Source organism: Schistocerca nitens, chromosome 9 (genome assembly GCF_023898315.1).
Source record: "Schistocerca nitens isolate TAMUIC-IGC-003100 chromosome 9, iqSchNite1.1, whole genome shotgun sequence".
In the NCBI taxonomy this organism is placed as follows: domain Eukaryota; kingdom Metazoa; phylum Arthropoda; class Insecta; order Orthoptera; family Acrididae; genus Schistocerca; species Schistocerca nitens.
This window is the reverse complement of record NC_064622.1, coordinates 313087878-313099945: the sequence shown is the minus strand read 5'-3', so window position 1 is coordinate 313099945 and position 12068 is coordinate 313087878. Positions and strand designations below refer to the sequence as shown.

The 12068-nt window shown below is 38.8% G+C and overlaps 1 protein-coding gene across 6 annotated transcripts in view; it reads left to right on the top strand.

The window, feature by feature from the left end:
- Positions 1-12068, top strand: part of LOC126203424 (apoptosis-inducing factor 3) — a 91223-nt gene that overhangs the window by 18605 nt on the left and 60550 nt on the right. For all 6 annotated transcript variants that reach the window (XM_049937736.1, XM_049937737.1, XM_049937738.1 and 3 more), the window contains exon 5: positions 7153-7329. In XM_049937736.1, the coding sequence (XP_049793693.1) occupies positions 7153-7329 (177 nt within the window). The remainder of the gene's footprint in view (positions 1-7152; positions 7330-12068) is intronic.

The following is a 12068-nucleotide window of genomic DNA, read 5'->3' as shown; positions in this document are numbered from 1 at the left end:
TCCACTGTATTTGATGAGTTCCGACTTAATTTCATCCACTCCAGCTGCTTTATTGCACTGCAATCTATTGACCATTTTCTCCACTTCCTCAAATGTGATCCTATTTCCATAATCATTCCTATCCCATTCTACCTCGAAATCTGAAACATTACTGATCGTATTTTCACCTACATTGAGCAACTCTTCAAAATATTCCCTCCATCTGCCCAAGGCATCCACAGGATTCACCAGCAGTTTTCCTGACCTGTCCAAAATACTTGTCATTTCCTTCTTACCTCCCTTTCGAAGACTGCTAATTACACTCCAGAATGGTTTTCCAGCAGCTTGACCCATAGTCTCCAACTTGTTTCCAAAGTCTTCACAAGATTCCTTCTTGGATGCTGCAATTAATCTTAGAGACCAATATTATGTGAAAGCTTTTCTTTTCTTGTAGAAACACTTTGTATATTAATGTAAACCATTAACTTTTTCTATTTGTGTGGTCGTGCCAGATCACATGACATAAGCTATGACTGGATTACAAAAGTGCATCCCAATCTCGATTTCAATAATTCGGAAAATAACCACATGGGAACTCGAATTTATACTTTCGTAATATGAAAATATGCAGTGTACTTGTTGCTGCACATCAAAGGTCTTTCCGAAATGTTCTTTTTCCCCCCCTAAGATTCATCTTGTAAAGTACGGGGAAATACTATGCCGGTGTATAAAACCATAGCTATTCAAGGGACTGATTACTTTTACAGTTCTGAGTAAAAGTATACTGTCACTTAACATGGAAAAAGTGTGTTTTCACCCAGGAGAAAGTGTATTTTTAACCAAGAAATCCAGGAAAAATCTGGGAATTTTTTTCCTTGTCTGCGTATACACCCTGCCCTTATATCACCCCCTCCTACACACTAGAATTTTTCAAAAAACATGTAAAAACATTTTTGAAAACCCAGAAAGAAGCTAGAAATCCCCAAGGTCTTGACTCAGCCACTGGATTCCCAGGAAAATAAAAGAACTGCACAGTAATGAACAAACCAGCAGTGTCTTTCTGTGCCTGAATCGTCAGAACTGTAATACAATAAAAATAGCAAGCACACTTCAGTCTCTCATCCCTACATCTGAAGCTACATTTTGTTTGCATTTTGCTTATAAGTAGACATAGGATATGGAAAGGAATCAATTTGGTTATGATCAGCCACAACATTATGACTACCAGCCTACTATTGATATAAACCCTTCCAGGCAATAGCATCATCATCTGGTGAAGAATGACTGCTATTCAGACACTACATGGTGCATGTAGTATCAGGGAGCATGCTAGTTGTGTGTAGAATGAGGAAGGCAAGCGATCTATCTGAGTTCGACCAAGGGCAGATTGTGATGGTCTGGAGGCTCAGCATGAGCATTTCAGAAACTTCACAACTTGTCAGGTGTTAGAGGAGTGCTGTGGTGAGTGTCTTCAACACGTGGCAAAACCAAGGTGGAAGCATGTTGAGATGTTGTGGGGTTGGGCAGTCAACCCTTTTTACAGATGTCTAACGTTGTAGGCTGGGTAGACTGATAAAACAGCCAGGTGGCAAACTATGGCTGAACACCAGACTTTAATGCTGGGCAGAGTACAATTGTGTCTGAACACACAGTGCAGTAAACATTCCTAACAATGGGCCTCCGCAGCTGACGACCCATGCATGTGCCAAAGTTAATACCATGACATTGGCAACTATGACTGACATGGGCATGTGACCATCGGCACCAAATGTTGGCCCATGGCAGAGCATTGCATGATCTGATGAATGCCAATACCTGCTTCATCTTGCTGATGGGAGAGTGCAAATCCATCATTTTCTAGGGGAACAGCTCCTTGACACGTGTACTGCTTTATGCAGACAAGCTGGTGGCAGCTCCATTATGCTCTGTGAAACATTTGTGTGGGCATCCATGGGTCCACTGGAGCTCGTGCAAGGCACCATGATGACTAAGGAGTATCATACACTGGTTGCAAACCACGTACAGTCTTCATGTTTCCCGATGTCAGTGGCATTTTTTAAGAAGATAATGTGCCATGTCACAAGGCTAGGAGTGTGGTGGAGTGGTTGGAGGAACACAGTGGTGAGTTTCAATTGACGTACTGACCCCCAACTCTCCAGATCTGATTTTGATTGAACACATGCGGGATGTGATTGAATGGGGCGTGAGAGCTCATCGTCCCCCTTCCCGGAATTTACTAGAATTAGGTGACTTTTGTGTGTAGATGTGTCCTAACTCCCTCTAGCAGCTTACCAAGGTCTCATAGCTTCCTTGTCATGTCGCATTGCCACTGTTATCTGTGCCAAAGATGGACATACCGGCTATTAGGTAGGTGGTCATAATGTTCTGGCTGATCAGTGTATATCTAGACCAAACAAAAAAATCTGAAAAACACCTTTCATGTTACTGTTTTGCAGCAATTAAAAAGGAAAAATAAGGCATATCAGTAGGATGGAAATAGAAAACAAACCACAAAAATTCATTTACTGTTCTACTTAAATACCACAAATAAGAAACAGTTTAATGTCTATTGGCACACCCAACGGCACACAAGCAAAAGTGGGGAAAAAATCCCGTAAGGATAAACAATATGACATAAGTACTCGTATATATGGTGTGATCATTGTGAAAGTTTAACTAGCATGATGTTAAGGAATAGATAAGTTTGTTTCGAGGTAAGTAAGTAAGATAAAACAGACCGAAAAATGCTGTTTTTATAGTTGGGAAACTAACACAAGTTGTAATTAGTCTGCTGGAAGATGATTTCGATTATCTCCCTATTGCCTTGAAGAGAATGGAAGGTGAAGAGAACACCTGTGTGGCCCTCTTGTGTGTTAGTTCTCCATCATTACATCAGGGACGGGTGCACCGAAGCTTAGCTGCAGCATCACATCTCTTGGTCATTTGTAGCAGGTTCGATTGTGAACTGTGTCGTGTCTTAGTCCCATTCCATTATTGCTTCATCAACATGGCAGACATGCAAACAACAAAGTGGCTTTGCGTACATACCCGTGACAATAATCAGAATGTGTGCAGTGCAGTAATGCTCCTACTTTCTCTGCCACTACCCTTGTACGTGTTGCAAGGCTGAAAAGCAAAAGAAGGGAGAATAGAACACTTCGACTTCTTGCAGTAATGAAAGTCTTCATGGCTGCTAGCACTAAAGTGCTCGTCATTTATTACGGCGGCCGAGTTTAGGTTCGTTCTGCGCATCTGACGTCACAAAACACAGTCAGCCAATGAACAGAGAATGACGTTGCCAGAGCTCGACTGCAGTGCAGTCATAATAAAGTAATTGAACAAAAGCAATGTCTTGATAGCAGACTTTCTTTTATAGAAAGTTTGGAAAAAGCATTCTTTATACCAATTGCTTCATATTCTATTAATTAATTAAACCAAACAAGCAATAAGCCTCCTAATTCAGGCAATAGCAAGGAAAGGTGTTTGTATCATTCTCACTAACGGCTTTTTCGCATTAAAGAACAGCAGTAATTGTTTATTTCCTGTTGTACTTCGACGAAACGTGAGTAATTCATAATCATACCAACAGTGTTTGTCGGTATTTTGCATGATATTTTAAAGTCCTCCGGGTGGTACGAGGGCCGTTCAGAAAGTAACCTCCGGTTGATTTAAAAAAATACACAAAGTTAAATAAAAATATTTTAATATATACATCTTACAACTACATCTTTGCACTATTTTTGTACATAGTCTCCGTACCGATTGAGGCACTTATTGTATCTCTTCACAAGCTTTGAAATTCCTTCTGCATAAAAATCACCCGCTTGTGCCTGGAGCCAGCCTGTGACCGCATCTTTGAGCTCTTCGTCGTCATCAAACCGCTGTGACCCGAGCCATTTCTTCAAATGCATGAAGAGGTGATAATCACTTGGCGCCAGGTCTGGGCTGTAAGATGGATGGTTGATAACGTCCCACTTGAAGGACTCAAGAAGGGCCGTTGTTCTGCGAGCAGAGTGAGGACGGGCGTTATCGTGCAAAAAAACGATACCGGAAGTCAGCATACCACGGCGTTTGTTCTGTATAGCCCGTCGTAACTTTTTTATTGTTTCACAGTACACGTCTTGATTAATGGTCGTACCACGTTCCATGAATTCAACCAACAACACCCCTTTGGCATCCCAAAACACCGTTGCCATCAGTTTTCTGGCAGAAAAATCTTGCGAGGCTTTTCTTGGTTTGGTAGGCAAATTTGAATGTGCCCACATCTTTGATTGTTCTTTTGTCTCAGGGTTCACATACTTAATCCAGGTTTCGTCACCGGTCACGATTTCTCCTTCGTCCTCATAACATGACAGAAAGTCTAATGCAGAGGCCATTCTTTGAGTTTTGTGGTGGTCGGTAAGAATTTTGGGCACCCATCGTGCACAGAACTTACGGTAACCCAATCTTGCTGTCACTATCTCGTACAAGAGAGTCTTTGAAATCTGTGGAAAACCAGTAGACAACTCCGACATTGAGAAACGTCAATTTTCACGAACTTTTGCATCAACTGTCTGAACGAGTTCGTCAGTCACCAATGATGGTCTACCACTCCTCTCTTCATCATGAACGTTTTCTCGTCCACTTTTAAATAAACGTACCCATTCACGGACAACTCCTTCACTCATAACTCTTGGTCCGTACACGGCACAAAGCTCACGATGAATAGCTGCTGCAGAATATCCTTTGGCTGTAAAAAACCTTATGACAGCACGCACTTCACATTTGGCGGGGTTTTCTATTGCAGCACACATTTCAAACTGCCACAAAAACTAAACTAGCGCAGGTACGACGTTCACTCGACCACGGCTTGATGCCGACTGACCTGTTGAGTGCGTGAACGCACAGATGGCGTCGCTACTCCCCCCACAACACGCACTGTGACCAATCGGAGGTTACTTTCTGAACCGCCCTCGTATATTGAACGACGAGCTGTTAGCGTAATGGTTAAAGTGTATGGCTGCTAAGCAAAAGGTTCCGAGTTCAAACCTTGATCAGTGCTTAATATTTTCTTTATTTAAAAACAATATCGAAGTGTCTTACTTCATGAATTTTATTTGTTTGAATGTAATTTTTTGAAATTTCTAGTGGCAACTAAAATTGACCTTATGGAAAGTATACGCTATGGACTTTTACCTCTGCAAACTCTTACTACATCTAATGCTGCACAATAACTGCGTTGAACATCAAAACAAAATTAAGTCATTTATGGGGGGAAGGTATCAGTCAAAAAGATGTGTAAAATCAAATTTTTGGGCCAAATAGTTTTTGTGAAATCAATTGATAGTGTGTCAAAGCAGTCGAAACACCATGTGTCTGCCCAGGCGAGCAGTGTAATGATGGCAAAATCGCACACATCGCGGAATGCGGGGAGCATGTCTCTGTAGCAGTGAAAGGGTTAATGCGGTCGTGGTGGCTTTACTTTATAAACTGCGCGCTCCCTCCTAAACGTAAGTTTGCGAACTATACTATGGCGCTGCTTCTCTTGGCGCATACAACTGGCAACACAGCAATCTCCCGCATCTGGGCGACATGCGCGAACCACCAAGAAAAAGAATTGAACTATAATCGTTCATTAGGCTAACACAAACAGATTAATGTTCAGAAAAACTTAACAGTTCTTTTATTTTGTGGCTACCACACAGCCTTATTGCCGACTTAAAATGTGCTCCATTGTACTGTTGTTGACCTCCTTGCCATCTTATTCTGCCTCTTCTTCCAGTGTATAATATTTGTGGACATTTTGAAATATTGTCTTTCATAAATTCTCCCATTTTGTTAATTTTCTGGAGTTGGGATGTATGGGTGCCTAATTTCAACAGTCTTGTAAGAACCTATGTAATTTTGTAATCTTGTGCTTAGTCTTCTTGAATTGTGTGTGTACACTGACCAAAATGAAGTCTCCATTCCTATACACACACTCTGATGTACCAACTTTTCATACTGTACCTTCCTGGAAGTGGCCCTCTTCACTAGCATCGGTGACACCAGTAACCAATTGCTGAACATTCTCTACGGGATCGGTACTGATAGTTTCCAAGAACTAAGTGGATAGAGATTTTCTAGGACTTGATATACTGTCAAGTGTTAAACTTGCAGAACTCCCCCTAACTATGCGTCTTTGCTGACTAATTCACAAATCTGTATGTGATGCATTTCACCTCATGTATGAAATAAAAATAAGTGGTGCACCCAGAGTCATGGTGACTGATGGAGAAGTGTGTTGGTAAAATTGATGAGTAGGATGAGAGAATGAAATACCAGTAGAGGGAGACACATAATGAGATACATTGTTTTAAACGTCATGATGGACATACACAAATTCCTGAATTCTTTTCTGTTCATATTCAATTTCTTTAAAACACCTGTACAATTCTACTGTGAAGTCTCTCTGGTTAGCGGGGGCTTATATTTAATGCCGCACAGTGCACAAATTACTTATTTCATTGACTTGCCACACTTTTGTTGAAAAGGCCCAAGATGTTTTCAGAGACATAGAAATTGAGTGCTTGAGTGACATACTAATTGCATGTACGTATAAAAAATAATACAATCATTCATACAAACGAATGTACTGCAACACCAGTGCTAAACTTGAATTTTGTTGATGCTGGTTTGGTAGCATTGTTAGGACTGAAGTAAAATGTGAAATCTAACAGTTATGTGACTGACTGGGCTGTTCTGGCAGGTATAATGAGTGTGTGGCAATTTACACAGTGTAATCCAGTAGCAGAACAGAAAACATTTGTTCATTATTTCAACAATAAGTAAGGTTTGTCAGTGTAGTTATGCATTCATAAGTTTAGCTGAGGTCTGATGTTTTGTCAAAGCAGTGTACTCTGTTCAAATAATACTTCGTTCAAGAGAATTAAACTAGCCCTTTAAATCCAGGAGTGAAAGTGTTTGTGGAATACGTGAAGTTGGCCAACAATTTCCTGATGTATATTTTTTAATGTATTTGTGTTAGTGTAAACATATACATTTTGGCTAAAGCATCTTACATTTGTATTAAGATATCTTTTGTAGACCTCTGTCTTCTTTTACATTTTACTGTTGGGAAGTTAATCTTTCATGTAATGGTATCTCTGCTGCCCTATCATAATTTGCTATGCAACTCTGTTCATCTTTTTTCAGGTGACATTGAAGAGTTTCCTGGTTTGGATAGTGTTCCATGCTTTAGTGTGAGAGTAACATCAGATGGTGGTGTTGCTATTAGAGGAAAACAAAGTGATCTGAAATCTGGAAAGCGAGTGAAGTCAATGCAGACTCGTGATCCAGTAAACCAAGATACTTTCGTTATTGTTGGAGCAGGTAATAGCTATAATAATTACTGTTGTTGATGGAATACCAAATATAAATGAGATTAGTATCAAGTATATCTTCCTGTAACATGACTTTTCAATAAATACACCAATATAGGTGGTGCCACATTTAGCACACTGGACTTGCATTCAGGACGATGATGTTTCAAACCAATGTTCAGCCACCCTGATTTAGATTTTCCGTGATTTCCATAAATCGCTTCAGGCAAATCTCGGGATGGTTCCTATGAAAGGGCACAGCCGATTTCCTTCCCTAATCCGATGGGACTGATGACCTCACTATTTGGTCCCCCTCCCCCAAATCAACCAACCAGCCATTAAGTACAAAACTTAATTTTTCTCGTGGAAAGGATGATGAACTAAACGGAAGTAAGCTGCCTATCTGATGAAGTCAGTGCAGTTACTTACCGGAGTTAAAAAAGTAAACAAACAGACGGGTGGTGATCAAAGCAATGAGAGAAAAATAAAAATATGTGCTATGCTGATGGTGTTAGATTGCTGCTACATTGGAAAAGTAGCTTTTGATCATAGAATATGCCCAAATTACACTGAAGATTTTTCAGACCATGTAGAAGAATGTAACTTCAAACAATGGAAGATCCAGGATAGAATATAACAATATTATGAAAAGGATAGTTGCTAATCACCATGTAGTGGACACACACACACACACACACACAAACAAACACACACACACACACACACACACACACACACACAGGCTCTGATAAACGATAAATGCAAGTAATAATTGTAAGTGCTTGAGAAAGAGACAGAGAAAGAGCTTAAAATCTGAGATTAATTAAGGGATTTTACTCCAATTAGAGTGGAAACGTATACAGATAGTGTACAGTATGAGAATGAGCAAGATGAGAAGGCAGTTTTATTTTGATGTCTCTTTTGCAGTAATTGTGAGCTTTTACTACAGTCAGAGTGCAGATTCATAATTTATATCAGAATTACCCATACGCCATACCAAAGGACAAGGACCCCCTCCCTGGCTTTTAGGGAAGGGAAGGAAAAAAATATAGTCAGATGTTTTTCTGTCAAGAAAATTGTTTAGAAGTTGATATTATGCATGTTTTTAACAGCGTCAGAACTGGAACTTATGAGTACTTACAAGTTGCCATTCGTATTCCATAATATTAAAAATACGCCATACCCCCCAGGTCTAGCTCCCTCCTCCTCCCCACTATGGGCAAAGTTCAACAAATGACAGGATTATTCTTTCAGGTTTTGCGTCTTTATGCTACTGCTTTTTGTATTACAAACATAGATTACTTGCATTGTACCACTCCTGTTGAACATTGCGAAAATATCACTCTGGGCCAGGAAAGCTAATTTATTTTAAGACTGGCCCGGCCCAACTTGACATCTTTATGTATTCTACCAGTGGTGTTACAAAAAAGTGTGATAACGTAAGGCTTCTACTTATCTCTCATCTCAGTATCTTTTGCTCAGGCAGATATACCAAAGAATAGCTGTTTGAGGCTGGAAAGATGACTGTTTACTTTACTGTGGTAGTGAACTGCAACAGAATCTCCTTTCTCTTTTTTTAGCAACCCAACAAAATAAAGATCATATATCCATCACTCTTCTGTAAATCCAGTACTGGTAAAACAGTTACCTGTGAAATTACATATGTGATCTGTGTAATATATAAATTCAGGGAGTTCCAACAAAACATCTGACTGTTCATTCTTCTTCACCTTGAAACACATCTGTTCATTGTTGTTCTCATCAAGTAGCATTTTTTGTTCCTCGGTTTCAATGATCTGCTATATCTTACCCAACATACAAACACTGGAAAATATATCCCGGTACAGCATATCAAATCTGTATGATATTTGTACTTAAAAATTTTCAGTAAGTTCAAAAAGAAAGTAATTCCATCTTATGCATTCAGCTAATGCTGTGTTACTGACACATCATATGTCAGTTAACAGCTGCACGTTTCAAATTTTAGATAAGTAATTTAGTAATATCTCTTAAATGAAAAAATTGTGAAACCTGGGTGCTGTGAAATTTGTCTGAAGAGTGATGGTACAACTGGTTTGTTATTAAAAAGTGACAGTCTCAGCCTTATCATTTGTGCATTCACTGTAAGTGTGAAAAGTGTATATTATGAATAAAAAATTATATATAGGACAGCACATGTTTGTGTTACAGATGTGGTGGAAATTTGATCAAAATTTTATCGAAATTTTGAAGATGTAAGACTATCTTTCATTGAAAAGTTCCCACATTCACAGCCATCATGCAGGCAAGCATCTACAAATTAAATCAAAGGTTCGAGGTGACAGGTTCTGTAGCTGGCTTAGCACACAGTGGCCACCAAAGAAAATCTGCAGCTTTTTGCACAGGCACTTGTTTAGTCATGCAAGAAATCTGCATGAACAGCACCTAAGGAACTAGAATATTCTGACAGAAGTTGAAGTAGAATGTTAAAAACATTACAGCTGAAGCCTTTATAAGCCTTTATTGGTGCACACAGTAGTAGATCAAATTTAAAATTAAATGAAAGAGCAGTTGCATATATTTGTCTTCTGAAAATCTGCAATTGTTATTGAGGAGTAGTTAATGGTGATGGAGTTAAGGTTTTTTGCTGATGTATGGGGCAAAATAGTGATAGGTCCTTACTTTTTCAGTGGGACCATGAATGCAGAGAAGTTGTTATTGAATCAAGCAATACCACTGTATGAAAAGCTGTATGAAACCCCCTCATTTGCCAGCAAGACAGTATTCCACAGCACTACGGATTCTGTATCTCTGCATGTTTGGGTGACAATTTTCAGGAGTGGATGGAAAAGCGGGATAATATTGATTGATTTGCTAGGTAACATAGTACTGTGACCAGTGACACTTGACAGAAAGTTAAGTAAGCTGAAATAAAAAGTTAGTCTGTGTGAGGAACAGGCAGTAACGATAGATATGAGAATACCTTAGATATGAGAATACCTTAGATATGAGAATACCTTAGATATGAGAATACCTTAGATATGAGAATACCTTAGATATGAGAATACCTTAGATATGAGAATACCTTAGATATGAGAATACCTTAGATATGAGAATACCTTAGATATGAGAATACCTTAGATATGAGAATACCTTAGTCTTCAGAGAATAAGACTTGTAACTGTTTCCTGTGAATGTGTGTGTGTGTGTGTGTGTGTGTGTGTGTGTGTGAGAGAGAGAGAGAGAGAGAGAGAGAGAGAGAGAGAGAGAGAGAGAGGGGGGGGGGAGGGAGGGGGGGGGGAGGTTGCACTCCTGAAGTAACTAAAATAATCCTACCATCCTTCATTTTGAAAAAATTCTAAATAATATACAACTATATGATATGATTAGGGGAGAGTGGTGAGACTTGATCACTTTTATACATTTTATTTTTTAAAGCGATAGGTATAAACATCAGAAAAGAACTAAAATGTGTAATAAATAGTCAGTTTTTAACTCTTTCTGCCCCTATTTTTAATTCAATCCTTTGCCATTTACTATCATCATAAAAAATTAAAAACTAAAGCCATGCAGAATGGATCAAGTCTCACCATATGTGGGACACTTGATCCCATTTACGGGAAGACTTGATCTGCCACTTCGTTGTGGTAAATGAAACAATTTATTCATTATTAAAACTAAATTTTATTTTGTTTATAAGATTTATAAGATGAACTGAGGTTTACTAACAAAAGAAATTCACATAATAACTTCAGAAAACAAATTCATTGATGATCTCTAAAGGCATTGCTTGAAGTGTGATCTGTAGCCTACAAAACATGTTACGAGATCATAAAAAAGTCACTTAGTTTTCAAATATGTATTTTAAATAGTTGAAATTACTGTCTAAAAATTAGAATTAGCATGTTTAGTGTATCCAAGATCATATACGAGATAAAGCACATTCATACAAAGAAAAAACAAGTATACTTCATGGGAAAGTCAATAACGGCTGCCTGTGTTTGAAGTATTTAACATGATGAAATTATAGACAAACATACAAATTATTGAATATTAAAGCCCTCAAATTTGACACTGTTAAAAATGAAACTGTTAACTCTGTCATTCTTTGAGGAAAATGCTGGAGATGGAATGACTCGTACAATTTGGTTCCTTTCAATGTCACATATGTCTTCAGTTTCTGGCCACTTGAACCGTTGACCCTCTATCTTCCTCGCACATTTTATGGTGAAATTCTCTTCGTCAGGAACATTGACAATCTCTCCCACATTATGTTTTTCAGATTTATTTGTTTGGAAAGTAGCAATGATCCATTTTCCAGTGCCTGGTTCATCATTCAAAATTTCATCAGAATCACTGTTACTCAAACTCTCCAAGTCATTATCAAACTCACATGGAGACAGTTCTTCACTTTCAGAAGTTTCTACTTTTGGCTTATATGTTTGTTTCTTGTTTTCAAAGGTCAGCCTCTTAGGTCTTCCCACAGGTTTCAATCTTCGTGCTTTTCTTGCTCTGAGTTCTGCCTCAAGTTTATCTTTTACCGGTGTGTTTATTAGGATTGCGGTACATGCTCGTTTCCTTCCTCGTCTAGTTGTAGTGTGAGCTGCTGCCTTAGGATGTGGTCTGATATCTTCAAAGGATCTGTATCCAATAGCGCTAGGTCTAATTCCAGAAGATGAAGGTGTTGATAATGAAACAAACTCTTTTGGAGAATCACAGACTTCCACAGATTGTAAGTGGTCTGTTGTATATACAGACAAAAATTCATCA